This window comes from Podarcis tiliguerta, assembly GCF_965153285.1.
Source record: "Podarcis tiliguerta genome assembly, chromosome: 12".
Taxonomy (NCBI): Eukaryota; Metazoa; Chordata; class Lepidosauria; order Squamata; family Lacertidae; genus Podarcis; species Podarcis tiliguerta.
This window is the reverse complement of record NC_139545.1, coordinates 16,119,835-16,143,349: the sequence shown is the minus strand read 5'-3', so window position 1 is coordinate 16,143,349 and position 23,515 is coordinate 16,119,835. Positions and strand designations below refer to the sequence as shown.

The 23,515-nt window shown below is 40.3% G+C and overlaps 1 protein-coding gene across 1 annotated transcript in view; it reads right to left on the bottom strand.

Annotated features, from left to right (window-relative positions):
* Nucleotides 1-2,063: 2,063 nt before the first annotated feature.
* Nucleotides 2,064-23,515, bottom strand: part of TOPAZ1 (testis and ovary specific TOPAZ 1) — a 35,626-nt gene continuing 14,174 nt past the window's right edge. Inside the window, exons 7-20 of the mRNA XM_083404635.1 lie at nt 22,575-22,645; nt 21,738-21,857; nt 20,855-20,918; nt 19,342-19,493; nt 17,461-17,553; nt 15,683-15,789; nt 13,713-13,779; nt 12,261-12,435; nt 9,581-9,681; nt 7,490-7,655; nt 6,369-6,533; nt 3,899-4,102; nt 2,862-3,045; nt 2,064-2,337 (exon numbers count right to left, since the gene is read on the bottom strand). Of these exons, the coding sequence (XP_083260761.1) occupies nt 2,139-2,337; nt 2,862-3,045; nt 3,899-4,102; nt 6,369-6,533; nt 7,490-7,655; nt 9,581-9,681; nt 12,261-12,435; nt 13,713-13,779; nt 15,683-15,789; nt 17,461-17,553; nt 19,342-19,493; nt 20,855-20,918; nt 21,738-21,857; nt 22,575-22,645 (1,868 nt within the window). The 3' untranslated portion in view covers nt 2,064-2,138. The remainder of the gene's footprint in view (nt 2,338-2,861; nt 3,046-3,898; nt 4,103-6,368; nt 6,534-7,489; nt 7,656-9,580; nt 9,682-12,260; nt 12,436-13,712; nt 13,780-15,682; nt 15,790-17,460; nt 17,554-19,341; nt 19,494-20,854; nt 20,919-21,737; nt 21,858-22,574; nt 22,646-23,515) is intronic.

Genomic DNA, 23,515 nt, shown 5'->3' with positions numbered 1-23,515 from the left:
GCATGGGGGCAGGTGAGCCATAGCACAGGTCAGGATAGATGCACTCACACAGCAGCCAGAACTGACTTCTGGGGTGAAGCAAGTGTGTCTTGTACCACAAGTGGGAAAAGATGGTAGTCTTTTGCTGTGAGAGGGCACTGCCCCTTTCACCTGCAGTAAGAAGCCTCCACGGTTTCTACTATAGTGGTACCTCGGGTTAAGAACTTAATTAGTTCCGGAGATCCCTTCTTAACCTGAAACTGTTCTTAACCCGAAGCACCACTTTAGCTAATGGGGCCTCCAGCTGCCGGAGCACGATTTCTGTTCTCATCCTGAAGCAAAGTTCTTAACCTGAAGCATATGTAACCCAAGGTACCACTGTACTGAAATGATAAATGTTGCTCTTGGTTAGAATCCTTGAAGACCCCCTGAACCCATTTTCATTTCCAAGGCAGCTGTTGTTCTGAGTATGCTCAATATACAGCAATCCAGATGCGACTAGAGAACTCCCTACAACTAAACTTCTAAACTATATTACAAGTGGTGACCGTTTTGCTCATATCCAATTGATGTGAAACTGTTGAGGTGTGGGTCCTTTTGCCAAGTGTAACTTACCTTAAGTACTTAACTTTCTCACTAGTAAATCTATTTACTGGCCTCATGCATGTGATTGATGGGAAATGAAACCCAGCCAGTGTTGAATGGATCCTCGGGTTGTAAAAAAGAAAAAGCACTGAACTCCACAAACTATAAACAAGGACTAGCAAATAGAGTAACTTATTTTAACACAATTCCTCTTTCCTCATTTGAGCTTATTCATATCTCGATGGAAATTTGATACTCTGGCAAGTTAGGTGTCCTATATTTTTGTTGTATGAATATTGTTTCTGCCTACTGTGGAGTTAACTTGTTTGCAAATAAGTCTACCTAAAGATGGCAAAGAGATGAAGACTGTAACACTAGAGAACTCAGCAAATCCTTTGTTCTGTTACTGGCGTTTTTCAAATTAAGTGCATCAATACAATATAATATTAAATATTCAAAATCCTCCAACGGAGATTCTCTGTAATCCTTACAACTGTCATGTGAGGTAAATTAGCTGCATTATCAGTGTGCTGCAGATGGAAAAGGACTGAGAATGATTTGTGCAGGCCTGCCTGCTGTTAGTACGTTTGCCAGGCACTTTGAGGATAAAATCGCTCACCTACATCATGCTAACTTGAAGACTACTTTAACAGAGCCAAGTCTTAATTGATGTGGTGGGATCACTTTCAATTGATGCCTGAGGATGTGGACACGGTACTTTCAGTGATTTGGCCCACTACATACTCTCTTGACTCTTGCCGCATCATGACTTGAGCTAGAGGCGGACTGTGGGGTAAGCCTAAGAAGCAGCTAGTGCATCACAAGGGGATGATGCCAGATTCCTTGAAAGAGGCAGCTGTGGCTGCTCCTTAAACCCCTCCCCACACCCCCTGGACCTTGAGGTACTACACAACTAGTGTCTTGAGGTACTACACAACTAGAGTTCAGATTTGAATCGGGGAATTCCCAGCTCACACTCAAGTTTCCTTTTTCAAGTGATAAAAGGAATAAGGCTTAAATAGTCTCAAAACTTTGACATCCTCATGCATGATGGGTAGGAGGAAAATGGTCTGCTCTCTGGTGTTACCACACTTCTTGTATTAGGAAAAAGACCCAGTACTTTGCAGGATTCCACAGGTTATTGTCAAGCGCTTGCAGCAGGTAGATTAGTTTATTCTGGAAGATCTCTGTGTAATTTGCAAATTGGCAAACAAACAGAAACAACTTTTCCCACCTAAATTAGATGGCTGAAATGAAGAAAGCTAACCAAGAGAATACTTGTGTAAAAGGACTGTAGCAGATCAGTTCTGCTACAAATTCCTAAAATCCGAATGTGGTCAGTCTTTAGCAACTGGTTGGTAGATCTTGAATTTGTAGTAAAAAAACAAGTATCTGCTAAATCAGGAGCCTGTTAAACGCAACAGTTATTTGGGTTACTGAAGTTAAAACATAAAAAAACAAGTTAGAAAACGGAATTATATAAAATTAACAATGGGAAGTTTCAACACAACAGAAACCATTTATTGATTCATTATTTTGAACAGTGATTACTGTAACTGAAGTCTTATCAATGACTAAAAAAGCCAGACTTTTCCTGCCCACTTCATATTCTCTTTCAACCACTCAAGTGCACAAATGTTTTCCAAACCACACACTTGCTCCGTGCCACTATTTACTGTGAAATGCTTTATGAAAAGCTTTGGAGTAGATATGTTAGTAGCTTGAATCAACCTCTCCACTGCACATTGATAGTTATCATCCTTGCCTTCACATCTGAAAAAGAGTTTTCACAATCAAGAAAAGTTACAACCAGCAACCAGTCATTCTAAGATGATTAGCAGTGTTATATGAACTACCATCCTGCCTTTCCTCCCCAAATGTGCTTCAACTGTGTCTTTCAACTGGGAACAAACGATAACTACTGTAATGTGTCAGCAGAAATGAAGCAATTACGTGGAAGAACCAGCTCCTTTCCACAACAAGCTTTTTTCCTAACTAATGTGTGACTGATCACAAAAAAATGAGGAAATGGTGCAAAATTAGAAGACAACACCAACAGTAGTTGGAGGAGAAGGAGGAGAAAATTCAAAAAGACAAAATAATAAAACCAGGTTTCTATTACTGGCAACATGTTACAAAAAGGACTTTGAAGAAATTAGGTATTTATTGCATTTTATAAGTTACTGATTTAAACTGATTATCATAAAATTCTTTTCCTTGACACAAATCAAAGACATAAGCAAGAAAGCTGAGGGGAGGATACAGAATCATGCACTTGGAAAAGCAAATGAACTCACCTTTTCAGTACTATTTGAAGTATTTGATTGGAAGCACCAGGACTCTGAATACTACTAGCATTAGAAACCAAGAAAATTTCAATTGCTAACAGCATCTCAATCTCAGTCATGTAAGAGGGAATCAGAAGAAGTTTACGGTGAAGATTTCCTTCCAGTGGTGGGTAGCAACCCAATGCTAAAGCATCTAAAAAGTGACAGTAAATTATGTAAAAGAAGGTGTCAAAGTTGTACTAAACAGCACACATCTCTAGGTTTGTGTGTGGGTGCTTGGATCATCTACTGCTTTACTGAAAAACAGTTTCTTCCAAGATTATTTGAGCTTCTGGACTACTTTTAACTGTTTCCAATTTCCATCCTACTATAATTGCTGTTTTGGACAGTCTCAAAAACTGAAGGCAAGGAGAGGTGGCAAACCTCCTCTACTTGTTCAGAAAGTCCAAAGCTGCTCTTATTCCTAAAACCTAGAAAACTCTAAACTTCAGTTTTAAAGTTCTGCAATTGAATTTTGCTACAATCTGGGACCAGACCAGCTTTTGTTTTCCCACCTCACTTTTTCCAAACAAGGTTAGCAACCTACTACTTTTCTTCAAAAAGAGAAGTTGTCACTGCATGTTCCTTTTGCTGTAGATTCATTCTAAAGCACAAATCGAGGAAATCTAGAAAATGCTGGGTTTGCTTGGAATGGCAACACATATCAGACAGGTCTTCTGAATAATTATAGCACAGGTCAATATCTTAAAGCAAGTCATAAAAAGTCAAACAAAGCAGAGTACTTCTTTAGCTATATTGTACCTTCAGGAGCTCCCAAGAGATCTCCCAAAAATAATTTTGGGCAGAATTCTTCAATATCTAGTTGTTAATGTGTAATTGTGGGTTAGACTGCAGCCTGAACTTCTCTAACAATGCAACCTGAATCATATCTATTCAGAAGTGAGTGCTACTAAATTCAATGTAGCTTATTCCTAGATAAGTGCATTTAAGATTGCAGCATAACTGAAGTTCTTCAACTAGTAATGTAGTAGTCATTGAGAGCTTACGTTTATAATGTGCTCTGGCTTTAAGCCACCAACAGCCTCTTCCAAGTGCTGTGATTAATGCTCTAAGTAAATCAAATTCAATGGGAATGTTCTTTGCAAGCATGAAATCTACTACAGTAGATGATATTTGAAGCTTCTGGCTTTCCAAAGAAGCACCTAGCAGTTTATTAAATAAACTCCTGTACTGGGATACATCCAAACTATCTGCAAAAGAAAAACATTACAAGTGATTAATTTTCTTCAATTATTAAGTAGAACGTTGGTTTCAGCAATATAATAGTGGAAAACTACAGCAAAGATTTCCCTCTCTGTTTTAAGATTTTTTAAAAAAGAAGATCCTAGTTTCTCTCATTTTCATAAACAAATCAACTCTGCTTAGAATGCACACACACCCGCACGCACACACACACACACAAAAACCGGCCACCTGAGGCATCATTTCTTCTTGTATTGGAATAACTGTACTGCAGAATGGTTTTCTGCTAAAAGAAATATTTCAGAAGTGTGTACACTAAGCAATAATTATTATTTTCATATCATAAATGCTACACAGAAATAGATCTTGATGAGAAGCAAAAAAAGTTACAAATATATTGTGATCTGCAAAACTAACAGCTTAAATCCTGCATCCTGAGATACATAGGTGATTGTTTTATTAACCCCTCTAAAGAGTTTGGGCGGGCAAACAGTGAACATCTGTGCAGGCTCCCAGTCCGTTTTTGAGCCCAAATAAAAGCACTAGTTTTAACTGTTAAAGCCCTTATTTGCTTTTAGCCAGGCCCCCTGAAGGACCACCTGCTCTAGAATTCATTTTCATCAGAAACCCTTGTCCAGGTTCTCCTGCTTAGCAAGGCAAGCCAACTAATGACTAGAGAAAGGGTCTTATTTGTGGTGGAGTGGCCTCCCTAGAGAAGACTGACTGGTGCCCACACTATGATCCCTTTTGGTTTTGCTAAGTCTTTGAATCTTAATCATACAATTATTTTAGTACTTTTAGAACTCAGAACCAAGTTGCTCCCCCTGGCTGGTATTATGTTGTTTTAAATTGTTTTCAGTTGCTGTGTTGGGTTGGCTTCCACTGCCTTGATTGTCTTATAATTGGTTTTCATGCTTACAATTTAAATGTTATATTTTATATTTGAATGGTGTAGAAACCACCCATATATGGGCAGTATATAAATGTTAATATACAAATATTTATCCCATTATTGCCCCTCACAATCCAGAAGTATAGGCGAAGACTTAAAGATAGTTCAGAGTCCATCCAGCAAGCTTCATGGCTGACCTGGATCAGACCTAAGGTCTATGTGGTACAGCGTCCCCTTTCCCAGTGATTGGCAAGATAGTTATGGGAAGGAGAAGAGGGCAATTGCCTTCTCCTGCTGTGGTTTTCCAGCAACTGACATTCAAGGAATTTTAACTCTAATTTCCACACTGTAAGTCCACAAAGTGTTCCAACACTGCTATATGCCAAGAAATAATCCATCTCAATAAATCTGATCTCATTCCAATCTCATCCAAAATTGCCCCACCATCTCTTGGAATCATTTTCAGGAGTACACATTGTTGCTCCTCTGATCAGCTCTGCCCATTGTGTTTACCTCATTCATTTCCTGACACCCAAGGCCTCCCTTTACACTTCCTTTGCCTCTACCCTGCAAAAGCATCAAGGTATTGCAGCTTTAAAGTTTTATTGGCAGATTAAGAATATATTGTAAAGGACAGGCAGGTCAGATCCCCAGCAAAGACTACTTTCATGACTTAAAGGTAGGAGGACCTGTTTCTGGAGGAGCCTTCTTGAAGGCTAACCAATAAGTTTAGCCCCTCCCCCTTCTGATTTCAAAGGAGAACCAACCGAATGCAGACTGCCCGCAGGGAACAAATACTTGAGATTAAAATATATACAGTTGTACCTCTGCTTACATATTCCTCTGGATATGTAAACTTCGGGTTGCGAACAAAGCAAACCCACAAGTGTATGCTTCTGGGTTTTGCCGCATGCGCAGAAGCGCTCAATCATGCCGTACGTGTGTGCAGAAGAGCGCCTCCTGTTACAGACTTTTCAAGATACAGCTGCACCTCCGGAACGGATCCTGTCCATAACCGAAGGTACCACTGTATATGAATGGCAGTGATGATGCAATATGGTATCTACCTAGATACATACTATTGACAGGTGTATCCTGCTTTGTAGATTCCTGAAAGGTCTTACCAAAACAAAAACACCTTGTGTGTTTCTTAATTCTATAGACCTCAAAACAGAAGAGACAGGATAAAAAACAGAAAGAAGCAGTTGTTTTAAACTGAACAGTTGCTCTCCTTTCAGGAAGAGAATGGAAGGAAAACCTTTCTTATGAAATGAGCCATCTCTATCAAGAACTTGCAGCATGAAATACCAATTTATCTTAGTATCTGATTAAAAGTCAATAGATGCTTACTAGCCATTAAGAATGGAATTATAAACACTTACTACAAGAATTCCTGAAGCCCGGTAAATTTTGCAAGACTTCAAATGCTTCTCCATAACGGCTTTTTGCAATGCACTCAGATGCTATTACATATAGCAGGTTATGTCGCTTGAGGACATCCATTCGATCACAAGGCCATGTTAGAGTACTTATTATCCATTCCGACTCTAGAGAGATTAATACTGGTATTTTAAAAGCGATTAAAATGAGGCCATGAATGCTGACAAACGAAATAATATAGGGCCTTGTGAAAGATCCCAGATGACTGCCCACCTTGCATTCAGCTATTTAACAAAGAACTGCTCTCCATGCAGAGCCTGAGGAAAATAATTCTGATGCCCAGTTATGAACTACTGTACTGACCATTGTGAATCTCATGAAAATGTATGGAGGCTGCCAAGTCTTGAGTGTTATCTTGGCAGCTTATGTGGAAAACTATCAGTTTGGCCTAGCCTTGTTGACAAGCTTGAGTTCCTGACTGAGACAGAAACCAGGTGTCCCCAAGGTATTTCCACAGGATGGGGGGGGGGAGAGAGAGAGAGAGAGAGAGGATTTTAAAATGTGTGATTGGAGGATATACTGTCATATATCATATATCCCCCCTCCAGAAGCCGCAGGTCTATGGGGTTCATTTCCTGGTTGGCTACTGCTTGGAACAGCTAGCAAAAAAGTGTCACTTGAAGCACAGCAGCAGGTCAGAGCAGCAGAAGCTGGGGTTAAACACAGTCAAGAGCACCAAGGGACCATCTGCACAGCACTGTGCCGCACTGTTATGGAACAGGCCATTAATCTCACAAAACGTTACATAACTAATGAGAGAAAGTTGCTCCTCTTAAAAATGCAAGGGAGGTAAGGATTTGACATTTCTGCATTTAGCAAGACATGAAATATGAAGGAGACCAAATTTTAGATGACGGACAGTTCCCCTTGCTTCCTTTATTCTGCACTATTGTCAACGTACTTTAATTATTCACCAAGCCTCTGTCAGCAAATTCTCAGAAATATGAGTAAATGTCAGCTTGAGACTTCAACCACATATTTTGGCTCTCTCAATTTCCGCTGTAATGTTAAGGCAGACGTGTCATTTTAAGCCTTGCTTATTTCTGTTAATAAAGAAGTGTACCTCTCAATACCCATAATGCTCCATTTAGGCTCCTGCACTTGAGAAATATTTCCACAGCAACGTTAACAATGTGGCACCGTGATGCCAACCTCTCCTGACCAAGAAGTCCTTTCAAAAATGTGAAATGTATCTTTAAGGCATGAAGCGTATCCAGAACCTTCTTGGCCTATGATACAAAGGGGGAAAGCAGCATAGAGAATTACCATAGCATCAGTTTTTTGTCTCAGAATACTTGTTCATGCATGACACTGTATACTCCTAAGCACAAGGGGTGGTGATTGTTCTTTTTTGTTCTTAGCTAGCAACACTGATAAGTATGAAAAAAATGAGCATGGAAAGGAGCAGTAGTTTTTACCTGCGATAAGCTCCTTTCTGCTTTGATAGGATGACATCCACATTTGGGTTGCTCCTCCCACTTGTTTCTTTTTGGACCAGTCAGGACAAAGGACTGAAGATTGGCTGCTGCCTCCCAAAAGGGAGCCCTGAAGCCTAATTGGTTTAGCCCTAGTCTAGTGGGAGGAGCAATCTGAACAAGGACGTTATCCTCCACCACAGGAAAATATTGGTTCAGCCAAAGCACAATACACAAGCATCTTGAGCTGCACTCCCTTCACACAAGGAATTGTCTTCCGCTTATGAATTTAATTCAAGATTAAAAGGCACCAATATTTTTATACCTGTATGGTTTGCAATTTCAGCTTAGGGGTCCAAAAAGGCAAATTGCTTTGTTGGCATGTGTTCAATGATTGCCAAAACCACTTTGAACTTATAAAAATGAGTATGTAGTATACCAAGCATTACCCTGGCTCCTGAGCCTTTACACGAATAATTTGGCTGGAAATTTCCAATATTTTTTACACACACACACACACACGCCTCAAGAGGAGAGCAAGCATCAGGCAAATGAGACCCTTTAAAAGCAAATTGCCAAGTCCATTTGTCACAGCGGGAAAACCTTGCCACATATATAACCAATTAACCAAGTTTAGCAAATGAAACAATTTTTAAATTTGGCATGTCCTCCACATAACCCTTAATAACCATGATGTACAGGTAAGGAAAGAAACACTGCCTCCCCTAAACCCATACTACAGTTCCCAAGAATGTGTATGCCTCTGAAAACAAACTAACTTAGAACTACCGGTATATATAAAACCCCCAAGCATTCACAGACGCTGCTTGAAACTGCTGATCAATTTATAATTAAATCCATCCCCACTCAGAAAACACTTACTTAAAGGCACTGTTTCAGCCAAAGTACTTCTTATGCTATCTTGCTTATACAGTATATATTGTGCATGATCAGGCAAAGTTAAGTACTTTTAAAATCCCACTGACTTAAGTAGGAGAAGTAAGCACTTTCCCACTGAAAAGAGTGAGACTTAAATACAGCAATGCAATAACCACAATAATTGTTTGAAGCATTACAACTTCTTTTGGTCTTCTTCTAAATTGCCTATAAAAGTTTGCCAAGGTCATCCATCTAATTGAATTTTAGAGATTCAAAGTTGGCAGAAGCAAATTAGAATAATCATAGGAATGTGGGAATCATTATTGTTAGCAATTAATATGAGTAAAGGAACAGTAACCCCCCCCCCCATTGCCGAGGTGAGCAATAATTTCTAGATTAGGTAAAGGGACCTCTGACCATTAGGTCCAGTTGTGGACGACTCTGGCGTTGCAGTGCTCATCTCGCTTTATTGGCCGAGGGAGCTGGCATACAGCTTCCAGGTCATGTGGCCAGCATGACTAAGCCGCTTCTGGCAAATCAGAGCAGTGCATCACACAGAAACGCCGTTTACCTTCCCGCCAGAGCGGTACCTATTTATCTACTTGCACTTTGACGTGCGTTCGAAATGCTAGGTTGGCAGGAGCAGGGACCGAGCAACGGGAGCTCACCCCGTCGCAGGGATTCGAACCACCGACCTTCTGATCGGCAAGCCCTAGGCTCAGTGGTTTAGACCACAGCGCCACCCACGCCCCCAATTTCTAGATTATCTCCAAAACCATGCTCCCATTGTCATATGTTACTTGCATGCTCATGTAATATGTGATTAGACACACGGGTATGCCTTGTAAGAAGCAAAGTACCTTTGGCCACTGCTGCAGTTTGTAATATGAGAACATAGCACCGATACCAATCCTTCCCAATAAAGTTGTATCTGTCTCATTGTGACAAGGATCAGCCTTAACTAGAAAAGAAAAAAAAACATGTTGCTTTAGATTTCTTGAAATTATGTTTTTAAATGGAGGAACTAGTTAAATGATTACCCATTCCAAAATGTGCCAATGTGACATTCATTCTGGGTAATAAATAATCTGAATTATTTCCTATATAAACAGCTTTTTTAAAGACATGCAATAAACGTAGCAGATTAGCAGGCTTCCATCTTCAACATGCTTACTAGGTGGCATGTCTCATTGGACACAGTGGGACTACTGAGTTATTATGCTGTAACTCTGTTTTGAAGGGTGGCAAATAAGGTGGGAGAAAATGGCACCACCACACCACATATGGCCCATTTAAGGGACAGGAATCCAACACCATCAGTATGGAGCCAGTTGGTTGGTTCAGATACCATGTTAAAAGCTAAATCAAGAGTGGGGAACCTCAGACCTTGGGGCCAAATGCAGCCCTTCAGAACCTCCCCCAAGCCAAACCCTTTGCACCCCGAGTATTTTTTTACACCCTTTGCATCCTGACTATTTGCATTCCTGGCTGGAATGTCTCCTGGAACTCTGATGGCTCTTATTTATCTGGATGGAGGATAGAGGGGGTGTTTATGTGTGGGTTTCTAAACTAGCTTACTGCCCCCCCCTACATTTGTTGCTCCACCCACTTTTGTCTCTGGCTCTACTCAACACTGGCATGTGGCCCTCTGAAGGCGGCCCAGAAGGAAATGTGGCCCTTTGGCTGAAAAAGTTTCCCCATTCTTGTTTTAGATCATAAACGGCCCTGGGCTTGTTTCAATTAAGCCTACAGAGTTTAAGCAAAGTAATCAAAGTTTGGGCACGACAGTAAAGCGTGGCTAATTCAAAGTCAAAAGCAGGAGGTTTTTATTTCCTCTTCTTGCATGTGAAAGAGTACACAAGCCCAATGATTTCCACAGGTAGTACCTGGAATGCGATATTATTGTTTAGCTCTATGTCCAAATTGGCCTAGTGAGTGGCAATGTCTACTACTGTACGCCAGGCTATCAGCCCTTCTTATCTTTTTACATTTGCAGTGCTGAGTGCTTAGTATTGTGGCAGCAATAACATAATAAGGTGCAGATTGTACCAGCTGCTCCCTGAATCCCATTAAATGTCCCTTGATGGCACAGTGCAGACTCTTCCCAGCTGGCCATGATGGCTTTGTGTGTTTCCCTGCCTAGAAATGCCTTATCAGATAACTTGTGGTTTGGCACCTTCTTGGCATGTCAGGGACACCCTTGTCTTCCCTGGGTTTCCATTTGCTCTCATGGGAACTCTGGGAGTGAGGACTTGCTTAAAAGGAACTGCCACATGCCTGACCAGGCCTTCCTCACTGAACTTCCTCATCTACCCTCCTATGGTTTAGTGCAGGGGTCAGCAAACTTTTTCAGCAGGAGGGCCAGTCCACTGTCCCTCAGACCTTGCGGGGGGCCGGACTATATTTTGAAAAAAAGAATGAATTCCTATGCCCCAACAAATAACCCAGAGATGCATTTTAAATAAAAGGACACATTCTACTCATGTAAAAACACGCTGATTCCCAGACCGTCTGCTGGCCGGATTTAGAAGGCATTTGGGCCAGATCCGGCCCCCGGATCTTAGTTTGCCTACCCATGGTTTAGTGCAAGGTTTCCCAAAACTGGGTCGCTAGCAGTTTTTGGATTACAACTTCCATCATCCTTATCTAGCAGGACCCAGCGGTCAGCGATGATGTGGATTGTTGTCCAAAAACAGCTGGAAATCCAGGTTTAGTGCATTTCACTGAGGTGCCATACTGGCTGCTGGTTTGTTCTCAATTGTACCAAGTCAAGTGTTTGGGAGGCTTTTGCCTTTCCTTCAGTAGAAAGCCTACTTTGCTAGGAGTTTGTTCTCTTTCGTCATAACTCTGGCAGAAATTGCACTGGGCAGAATCTCCAGTGCAGGGTGGAGCCTCATATGGGGTATTGGGGGCAATGTTTCAGGTCTCTGCCATGGCTCAGAGGCTCAGGCCTGCCATTGCTCACCAGAGGTTGCCAGTGGGATCCTAAATGCATGGCCTGTGCTATAGCGGGTTCTTGATGCTGGTTAACTCCCAAGTGCAATGCCTCAGTGGTTGTGCTAGGATGGGTTAGCAAACACCAGGCAGGGCTTTTCGAATCAAGAACCAATCCTGCCCCACTGCTATGTCAACACCCACTTACCTGCTGCAAATAATGAAGTTCTGGCCTGCTTTTAAACATACATGTGTTTTGGTCTTTGCTCTGCTACCTTGTCCACAGCCTACTGAACATGCCACACAATCAGAGTATAAGGGTAATGGGTTGACTCCTCACACTGCAGATGAGGCACACGTATCAGTGTTAGATGAACTTCTGTGGGTGCACTTTTTAAAGATCTCTTCATGCCTGTGAAATTCCTCTAAAAAAATCTCATTGGGTTGGTTTGCCTGTGAAATATTTGTGGTGGTGCAGCACTTAGAAGAGGACTTGGGGGTGATAGTGCTTGCTGAAATGGTATTTTGGTGAAGCACCCCTAACTTTTATTAAAGTTCCCTTTGCACGTGACTCCAGAATAACGGGCAATATTGTACAAATTTTACCTGCAACTGCAAATTCACAAAAAGGAACGCCTGGTCTCTCTTCTGTCACTGAATCGGTCAGGATGTTAGCAATGCACAGCGAGTACTTTTCAAGGTCACCAAAATTTTCACATCCACTTCTCACATTAACATATAAAGTTCCCAGTTTGGCCCAGTCACCTTTTTCTTTGCAATGCTGTTCAAAAAGTAATAAAATGAAAATAGAATTGTTCATAATTTAATATGATCACAAACATAGTAAACTTAATAAGCATTTGAATTTTTTCTTTTTAAATTGGAAGTGTTATCTCACTTTAGTAACTTGGGATTTGTTTGTAACTTTGTCACTGGGAAAATAGTAAATTTTATAAGATCTTTCACACCCAAAGCCTTCAAAATAGTTATTGTACAAAAAAACTGAAAGATAAGCCTTCAAATTATTCTTCAAACAATACATATTGATCAGATATTATTCAGAGCTGTTCTTGCAAAATGCAATCCAATTTTCAAATAGGGAAATATATAATAGTATCTAAAATGTACTGCCTTAAGCAGCTGACAGATACTTTACATTTTGTTTAACCGTAGCTTCATAGGGACATAGATGCTGAATACAAAGATGTTTGGGTTTCTATTTAGCTTTTTAAACATATACAAAATGCAGCAATGGAGGTTGCAATCTACCTCAGGCTAGGCTGTGCTACTTGTTCCCCTTCAGTGGGTTTTCCAATGAAAACCTTGGATGCAGGTGCACCCACAACTTTTCTCCCCAGCAAAAAGCTGTCAAAAAGTCAAGTTTTCATCATGTGCAAGCCTAATACCATTCACATTTAGTACTTCCAAAAGCTGCTACTATCAGGACTGATTTCTTCAGGGAAGGATCTTCTTGGACAGGACTTATTAAGATCAACAGATGACTTTCTGTTCCAATTAAAAAGAGGATGAACAAGATGCAGTGCCATGAAGTCACCAGACACATTTGGCTGGCACACTGTGTAAGCATTTGAGTCAAGCTTTCTGAGAAGCAACTATGGTTGGAAGGAAGGAAGGAAGAATACTCAAGATTATGAAAGATGATAGTGTAGCGGTCAGGTGAACTGCAACTGCTAGCTAGGAGTGATGAAGCAATTAATCTTCAAGCTTTTCACATTGAATACTTAACAAATACTTCAATGTGATTTCTGAGACTGAAGATTGGGGGACATTTAAGCAGGCTTTAGCAGTCCAGGTCCCTAAGTCTCTCACCGCCCCATTTATTTCTCCTTTTGGAAGGGAAAGTTATTTCCCTCCATATTTTTATGAATACTTAACCACCAAGAGCAAATATGCCATTCAAGCATTTAGCACCCCGACCGCCATGTGATATACAGAAGCAAGGTCTACTGATTCCAAGGTATCTTTCTTCCATTTGATTTGAGTAGTATTGAGATGTCCTCTCAAGCTTGCTTTTAAAACAATGAGTATATACTGTACCTGAAATTCTGCAATTGCTGAATCCAAGCCGCAGAGGCTAGCCTTATGGAAATGTCTTGCCTGAAATCTTAGGAACAAGAGTTATCTGCTTTTGAGAAAGCTTAAATTTGGAGTTAACAGAAAAAGCAACAAGTGACTTTCTAAATAATTATATTTTGCTGCACTCCCCCCCCCCCAAAGGATGCACTCTGCAATCAAAATATGATCCAGGGGTTTTTTTATCTGCTGCATGGCATGGGTACTATTATGGAGGTCAAGGGAAGCAACTGCAGCATACAACAAAAGTGTGCACCTGGATACTTCATAGTGTTAGATGTTTATGTGGTTCAGTGAGGATATCTTTGTGTTCCTTCCAGGCCTATTATGCTGTGCATGTGAGGTTAGAATGTGTGAGAGAAAACCTGTGTGAGAGGAAACCAAACCAGTTCTTAAGTTAAGGTAATTGCCTTAGCTAACCAGTTAATTACTTCCATTTACATGTCCAAAGAGGCTGCTCTGTTCCCACAGACACAAATGTGTGGGGTCTTTTCCCACCTCACCTGGCTGTATGCTACATCACCCTAGGGCAGATAACAATAGGCAAAGGGGGGAAGGCTGTGTGCGAGAGTGTTTGGGCCCCTGCTGGACCCAGAGCTATGTCCTGGGGATCTCCCTCAGAACCTAATGGGGAGGCAAGATCTGTTGGAATGTTAATACTGTGTGAGCCCTTCCATCCTATGCTCAGCTTGCATATATGTAAATAAAACCATATATTCTAAAGACGCCAGAGTCTCCACTGACCTTCATTCTAAGGAAACTGAACCATGGGCAAGCACTGGTACTGCTGGAAGTCTCTTGCCACTTGGCGTTTACACAACAACAATACAGCAAAAGGTTTGAGGGCACAGGCTTCATAATACTTTAAAAATTGGCAGATGAAGGAGCTCATAAAAGATGCTGACAATGCTTACTATAATGAGGGTCTAACAGTGACATTACCCAAACAGCACCTCCCTCCTGCTTCCCTATTCTCCTACCTGTTGTGGCCTCTGATTTTGTCCCTACAGCCTAAACAATTACCTCTTTCTACTCCTAAATTTACCCAACAACTCTGTATACTTACTGGGGATTGTGGTAAGCATAACCAAGTGTAGCTCATTAATTACTTAGTTGGGTTTCACTCCAATTCCTCCTTCCTCTGTCCACAGGCTCCAATAGAAAGTTCAAGTCCCAGTTCAGATGCAATGACAATGGTTTGTTTATTAGATGGAAGATTAGCATTATGCACTGTAATGAAGGACTTCCAGGGTTTCTTAAACCGTAGCTTCTCTCTTGCATCCAAACTGGGAAACTGGTTTAACTAGGATCTGATCCTGGTTTCATATCCTAGCTTATACTCTAAGGTCATACTACAGTCCCCATGTTTGGATATAAAGAGGAACTATGGTTTAATAAACTGAGACCTAATTGTGGAGCATCAGAGAAAGGAGGAAGCACATAAGCAAATTCTCATTTTGGGTTTGATAAACCATACTTTATTAGACCAGGATTGTTATGGCTGAACCAGACATAAAAGTTCAGAAATGGGAGATCTTTATCACATTGTATGTACACATTTGAAAGTGATATTGCCAAACTCCGTTCTTCATTTTTGTACATCCTAAGAAAACTCCACGGACATAAAAAGGGAGAAGCTTTGAGAAGAAAGTGAGAGTTTCCAAGGCATGCTCTGGTTCATTGGGTCATGGAGAGTCGAACACGACTAAGAAGACTAAACAACAACAAAACAAAGCATAAGAGCCCCCAACGGCAGCTTCCAAAATAAAAAATAAATAAAATCAATAATATAACCCAATATTTAATATTGTCATCTTGTTGAGATCGAAAAATAGTTTATAAAATGCATAGACTGGCATTTTATGGCACAAGTAGCTGAGAAAATATATTTTATATTTTAGGTTTAATACAGATTACATAAGAGAAGAACGTACCTGGACAAAAAAATAGCTTGTTCTTGACTGGAAACTTGTAGTTGGTTTAGGAATGTGGTGATGCAGCCAATGTGCTCGTCTTTAAAAACCATTCCACCATCACAAAGCTATGACAGGAAGGAAATAAACCCCAAAGCACCAAAAACCTGAATATCACTGAAGACTTCCTAAGCATTTCTATGTTTACAATGTTCTGTACAAGTGATTAACAATAGACAGTTAAGTAATACATCTATGTATAAAGCAGTGTTGGGCAACTGGCTTTCAAAATCCCGCTGCAAGTGATCAGTTCTGTTATCTGGCATGAGTGATCTTTCCTTCCCCAAGCAGAGAAAGAAAAGGGGTTGGGTTCAGGGTTCACCCATTGTCAGCATTTCCCACCAACAAAATATTAGCCCTACTGTATGCGACCCTCAACAGCAAAGGGGTTGCCAATCTCTAGTATAAAGCCTTATATAACATATGCTCTGGGGATAAGGGAAAACTGGTGAAAGAATTCTATAGCTAAATGGATTTTGGAGGCAACAGCATTTCCAACCTCCAGCCAAATTCTGTCTAATTCACAGTTGCACTGACTCATAGGTAATGCAAATTATACTATTCCTATGGTAAAGCCAGGGCTTATCATAACATGAAGCACTCACTTCAGGCAACAGATTTTAGTTTGGATGCCAATTTTGCGCCTCCTGCTAGTAGACCTCTGTGTTATGTAAGAAGGGAGTAAATTTTGATTTTTTTCCCCTTGAGATATAAAATGCCTAAGGTTAGTCCTAGGACTGACCGGGTTAAGTCTTCTAAATACTATGATGTTATAGCCTTTGCAGAGGCCTATAGAAGAAGCTAGTACGTGACAGAGCTTATGATCATGTAAAGGGATGACCCAGAATTCTATAAAACTTCAGATTCTATGAATCTGTCCAAATTCTCCAAATCTTATACCGATTTACAGTACAAAATTCAGCTGCAATCCTCCATGCTCCCATTATATTTTTTTTAAAAAAATCTTTCTCCCTTGTATTCAAGAAAGCATCTTTCCAAACATACAAAGTCCTTAATATTACAGGAGCAGGAACACCTCCATGGCATTCATAACTTTAGTCAGTTTTAATCATCTGAACAAACCGCCCAGTGAACTTAATTATATAAATAGTAATGTAACAAATAAATGGAAATTATATATACCACCTTGAGTTCATTGGAGAAAAAAGGTGGAATATAAATGCAGTAAACAAACAATAGCTTAGTATATTATCTACAAGGCTGATACTATTTCTTGACTTAACTTTTTACATCTATGCGTGTTGACTGTGGATGGTAGAATGTATTCTCAATAAATATGCTCTATGTTCATATACAGTCATACCTCAGGTTGCGAACGCTGCGGGTTGCGCGTTTTCGGGTTACGGACCGCACCAAACCCGGATGTACCAGAACGGGTTACTTCCAGGTTTCGGTGCTCACGCATGCGCAGACGTGCAAAATGACGTCACGCGCATACGCAGAAGCGCCGAATCGCGTCACGCGCAGATGTGGCGGGTTGCAAACGTGCCTCCTGCACGGATCACATTCGCAACCCGAGGTATGACTGTAACTTTCTTTTGGAGTCAGTTTTTAAAAGGGGTTGACCTTTGGACCCACAATCTTCAGGATGAGAAAGCATAAAATAAAATAAAAATGAACATAATTTACGTGATTGATAAGACATGTAGAAGAAGCAGATAAATTTATGCAAAAGGCAGAATGACATTTAGGATAGAATCAAATAATCAAAGTCATACCTTACAAGAAATGTCAATTAACTCAGGCACTAGGACTCTTAGTTTCATGGACGCCACTTGCTCAAAGACATTGAGGAGAATGTCTACAGTTGGCTAAACAAAAATGCCTTAACGTTAGAGTTAAATATATTAGCTGTAATTAACAGAACTTCAAGGAACAATTTCAATCTGAAACAAAACACCTGACTCTCATATAGATGGCTTCCAAGAGTTAATCATTACTCCATGGCATGTGGTTGCCACTTCTGAGTGACTGGGATACTGCATCTGTGCAGTATCACCTGTCCTGGCGAACCTCAAGCACTGGACAGGCAACATGATAGTGGTGTAGGAAGTTAATTCTGTGGTGACCGCCATGACTGCGGCGATTGGGTGGTTGATTGGTGGCTGCGGCAAGGGCAGCTGCTGTGCCAAATGGGCAGACGCTTCTCTGCTTCTGTGATGTGGGCGATTACCAGCGTTTGTCAGTCTGGTGAGTGATTTTCGGCATTCCTCCTCCCAAAAAGCTCAACAACTCTGGGCAATCTCCCCCCATTTTCTTAAATTGGAGTCCCCGAAAATAGGGGGCATTTATAGACAGAAAAATACGGTATCTTCCAAACAAGTGATTTTTTTTTGGGGGGGGGGTACTTGATCTTAATAACAACTTAGGTTTAAAAAGACTAATAAATGTATTGTTTCACGAGCTGTTGTACGACTGAGCCAGCTTCCTCAGTATCATGAACTTTTCTGGGTATTGCGTGTAGATATATGCTCAGATGAGGAACCAAAGTTCTGCTGCCTGCTTTCTACCTGTAGTGTTTCTCCAAGAGAGTTTGGCTTCAAGAGGAATCAGGCCCGACTCAGCCATTTCCAGCTAGTAGACTCCTGATTACATCAGCTTCCCAGGGAAAGGGCTTAAAAGAAACACTGTCTTGGGTGGTGGCCCCCCAAAGGGAGAAAAACAAAAGGGATCATCTTCTTCATCTTTTTACTGAATTAAAGCTAGTCTGTAAGGTATGATTGGCTGACATGCGATTACACAAGGGAGTGGTGCCTGCCGACCTGAAGGAAGCAGTGATGCAACAACTCCTAAAGAAATCACATATGCAGACTTCCTGGCAACTACTGGCTGAACACTAATACTCCCACTTTGAGGCAGGTAACCAAGAGGATTGTGGCACTTCAGTTACATACATTCTTGGACAAGATGCATTATCTGGACCAGGGGTTGTCGACCTGCTCTCTACCGCCCACTAGTGGTCGTTTCAGGATTCTAGGTGGGCAATAGGGGGTTCTATGGCACAAGCTGAATCCTCCTTCCATCGAGCACTGGTGGGAGGTAAGGACATTTTACCATCAAGAAAGATGCATTAGTGGGTGGTAGGAATAAAAAGGTTGACTAGCCCTGATCTAGACCTATTTCAGTCTGGGTTCAGGCTTGCTTCGAGACTGATTTAGGCTGCATCCACACTGCAGTGCATTCCGTTTTCCTTATGTTTCCGTTATTTTGCACGTTATACTTGAGCTTTCACACAACGTAAAAGCCACTTCCAGAAAACTAATGGAATGGACTACATTGCAAGTTTAGTTTTCAGCCCACTCAACCCAGAAAATCAAAGGAGTTTTACATAGCAATTTTGTCTCTCCTCCCTGCCCCACTTTAACATTTTTGGCTCTTGTAGATTTTTAAAAATTATCTTATGATTTCCAAATTAATAGCTCAGAATCAAAAGCCAAGAAAACAAAATTGAGAGCTTATTAAGATAAACACATGACAAGTCATTATATAATGAGTAAGAAGGCCTTTTAAGCTGCAGTTGTATACCCATTTACTCAATGGGACTTACTTCTAGGTAGACATATATAGGCTTCACTAATAAAAAATACCAAGTTACTTACCAGTATTTTAATCATTATGCTAGTGCGGAATACATGAAATAATTCTTTCAGCAAACAGCACTGGAGCAAAGATGTTAGCAGGTTATTTAGTATTTGTGAATCCAAGTGCTTTTCAGGAACGCCATTTCTGCAGTAATCTGTAAATACCTGGGCTAAAAAAATGGGAAATTTAAGTGTGAAATTGTTTTATGTAGCATACTACTGAAACATTAATTAACACCTTTTTAAAAGGCAAAAATGAGTAAAAATGAAGCACTGAAAATCTATTTTACTGGGGAAGTGCATTTATAATGTTGAGAGCAGTACCTATGAACATATGAAAAGCTCCTTTATTTCTCATCAGCATTATTTCATAATCTGTTGGATGAAAATAGCTGTACCAAATTTTGTTCCTTTCCTTTACAACAATTGTTCTAGCACATCTTGGATCCGAAAATGCTCGCATACCTAGTCAAGCCCAATGAAGAATTAATTTAGCACTTTAATCTGTAGGCCACATTAATATTTACTGGTTCATAACTTCACCTAACCAGGGGACGCGGGTTGTGCTGTGGGTTAAACCACAGAGCCTAGGACTTGCCGGTGGTTCGAATCCCTGGGACGGGATGAGCTCCCGTTGCTCGGTCCCAGCTCCTGCCAACCTAGCAGTTCAAAAGCACGTCAAAGTGCAAGTAGATAAATAGGTACCACTCCGACAGGAAGGTAAACGGCGTTTCCGTGCGCTGCTCTGGTTCGCCAGAAGCGGCTTAGTCATGCTGGCCACATGACCCAGAAGCTGTATGCCGGCTCCCTCGGCCAATAAAGCGAGATGAGCACTGCAAACCCAAAGTCGGTCACGACTGGACCTAATGGTCAGGGTCCCTTTACCTTTATAACTTCACCTAAAATGAGAGAGGGATAGTACCTACTAAAGCAAACACCCAGGAAGGATGACTCAATATGTACAATATCCAAAAGAACCTTATTGTGGGGAGCATATTAGGAAAACACAATTTCCCTCTCAACAGCGAAATTCACTACCTTGAAAAATGTCATCTAGAGCTTCTGCAACAATTCATCTGCATATTATTGTTTTTTAAAAAGAATTAAATTAAATTACGGTAGGGCCTTGGTCCCATATACATATGTCCCAATACTGATAATAATACTTCCTGTTTCAGCACCGAAGTACTAATATAATAAAGCCCACAAACCAAAGAACTTTAAGCGCTTATACCACGCAAAAAACTCATTCAGGTTAGAATTCTAGTTCTGAATAGAGTTCCAGATCTAAGCAGAACTATCCTCTTATTTGGTTACAGGCTTTTGCCTTTATGATCTACATATTAGATTGACAATCAAAAACTATTTCAGCAATGCTGTGCTAGGATACATGTTAAGAAACTATGCAATGTTAACAGCCAAATTTCTACTCAACTGTATAATGGAATGTATTATGTGGTCTGTTACATATGGCACCGTCAATCTTCAAGCAAAACCTATATTTTGTCTTATAATGGTGATAATATCATACCTGCACGCTGCAACAAAACCTCTTCACCGATACTTATATATGTATTAAGTATTTCAGTGAAAAGCTGGAAAATAAAATAAAACCACAAATCTATTATAAATATATTACAGATAAACTTGCTATCTATTACAAGCGTATTACAAGTTTCCAAAATGTGAGGATCCACAAAGGCAAATAATTTTGAAGTACACATTGATCTATATTTAGTAAAGCTAAAAAATAATAATCAATACATATTAAACTGTAGCTAAGAGTTAGATGTGGACAAGAGTGTAAAGCATGAATAACTTCCACATGGAACTGCAACAATTGTTTTACCATTGTTACCATACCTGTGCACAACCTTTTGCTTAGTATACTAGCCAAACCCATTGTTTGTGGTTGCCATCCCACTCGCCACTTTCCCCAGGCATGGGTAGAGAACCCAGGAAATAAAGGAATGTTTTGTCCTTGTATTGGGCTTATGCTGAAGATGCAAGCAGCACATTGCTGCTAAGGAATAGTGTAAAAACCCCATAGGAACCCTCACCCTGTTCATGGAGAAAAGGCATAGTTTCTTTCACTTCCCATTGTGCATTCTGCTGGAGGCAACAGCAGTTAAGGCTGGCATTTTCTACAAAAGCCAGTTCACAGGTTACATTTGAGGTGGTATTAAATTTTTATCTGTGCCGTCTTATTTGATGGCTGCGTTCACAGATCACCAATGGGTTCTGCAGTCATCAAGCAATGAACATGTGTATGTTTCTCAGGCCACAGAATTCTCTGATTACTCTGTTAATGACAATCTTATCCTGGAGATCTGATAAAGGCCTCACGTATTTTGTTCTTTAACCGGGCAGCACCAACCAAGTATTTACACAGAGAAGAAACACACAGTTTTTACCTTTTCATTTTTTGGTGCAAGTGAATGTGAATACCGGCAATTTGCTCTCTGACAACCATTCAATGTATTGAAATGAATTCTGCAGACTCCACGGGGTAGATAACTCAATCCTAGGTAAGTCTGCAATGCAACCAGAGAGAAGTCTTTCATTTCCCTCTCAGAATTCTCATTTGAAAACCAAAAAAACACTTATGGTACACATATTTTGGGATTTATGTGCATTTAGCAGGGTATGGACTACTTCACACATAGCACAAAGTGTCATAGTTTGATCAACCTAACAATGGTTTACTTGAATGTACAAACCTAGCCCAGCAAACTAATTATAGCTTATTTTTCTACCAACAAACCATGAGGAGAAACCATGATTTGCTATTGGCTTATGAAGCATGGCTTGTTTCTGAGGGAGTGGGTACATTGCTTGGGGGTACTACTGGTTCCTTTGCTGTTGCTTGAGGCTCAGATGGCCTCAGTAGCGTGGAGTGCCTTGCATCAGCTTTCAAGCTAGCAGATTTGGGACTGAGAATAAGAAGAGAGGCTTAGAATCATAGACTTGTAGAGTTGGAAGGGACCCTGATTATGCTAAATTTTCAAAAATTATGAATCAAATGTCTCTAGCAGCTATATACCTTAAGTCAGAAACTTTATATAAAAGCAGGACAGTTGAAAACAGGATGACTAAAGCCTATGAAAGAGAAACCTCAAACAAGCATGTAAATTGCATCTAACTGTTTAAAGCTGTTTAAATAGCTTTAAATGGTTGTTAACAATGTAAATGCTTAAATGGTAGCTAGGCTTATGCTTAGTTGCAGAAATTTATGAATTTTAAGGACTTACCATAACATTTTTTTTTAAACTGTTGGGATATGATGGCTGCAAAAGAGGACCTTTCCCTGAGAACCTGAAATCTAAGATTGAAGAAAAAAACCCTCCTAAACTGAATGAAATAGCCATAAGTCATGATTATACATTATAAACTTCACTTATCTTATCCCAGAGATGACTGACAACTAAAGTTTTCATTTCCTGTCTACTGACAAGTTAAACTCTTTTCAAGTACCATGAGTAATAACAAATCTTAAATGAAATTTGCCACACTGGAAGGCAAATTCTGCAATTTTCAAACTGATTCTGTGTCAACGTAACAAAGAGTGATTTCTTTATGTTGATATTGCATCTATGCAGGAATACTGTACACCTTAACACATACATTTTCTTTTATGTATGCTTTTTCAGATGTTAAAGTATATAGACAGTGGCCTGGTTCACACACAACTCTAAATCATGGTTTGTTTAGCCAAAGTGTGTTTGTTCAAATATCTGGACCCTGCCTATCAGATTAGCCATGGTTTTCTAGCAGCAAACCATGATCTGAAGCAAAGATCTGTTGTTACCTTATAAACCACTGGTTGTTTAACTACATTTTAGAGCCATGTCCTAACCAAACAGACTTGCTTAAGCATGGTTTGTTTTGCCACCCCACCTTAGACACTTGCCAAGCTAGAGGAGGAGTTGTGGTTGGTTATATTATTGTATATATGCCAACAGTCAGTGTACTACATTGATATCTTACACACAAGTAATGTATTTTTGAAATTATTTTGTGTGTAGCTGTTCTTTTGGTCATATAGCTCTTCAACATCCTAAGAGAAGTACAAAACTATTTGGAAGAATTATATGGTTTTACTAGTAGGGTAGCAAACTTGTGGTCCTCCATGTTGTTGGACCCACAACACTACCCCTTCAACAGCCTTTAAACTTGTTGTTTGATGATTATG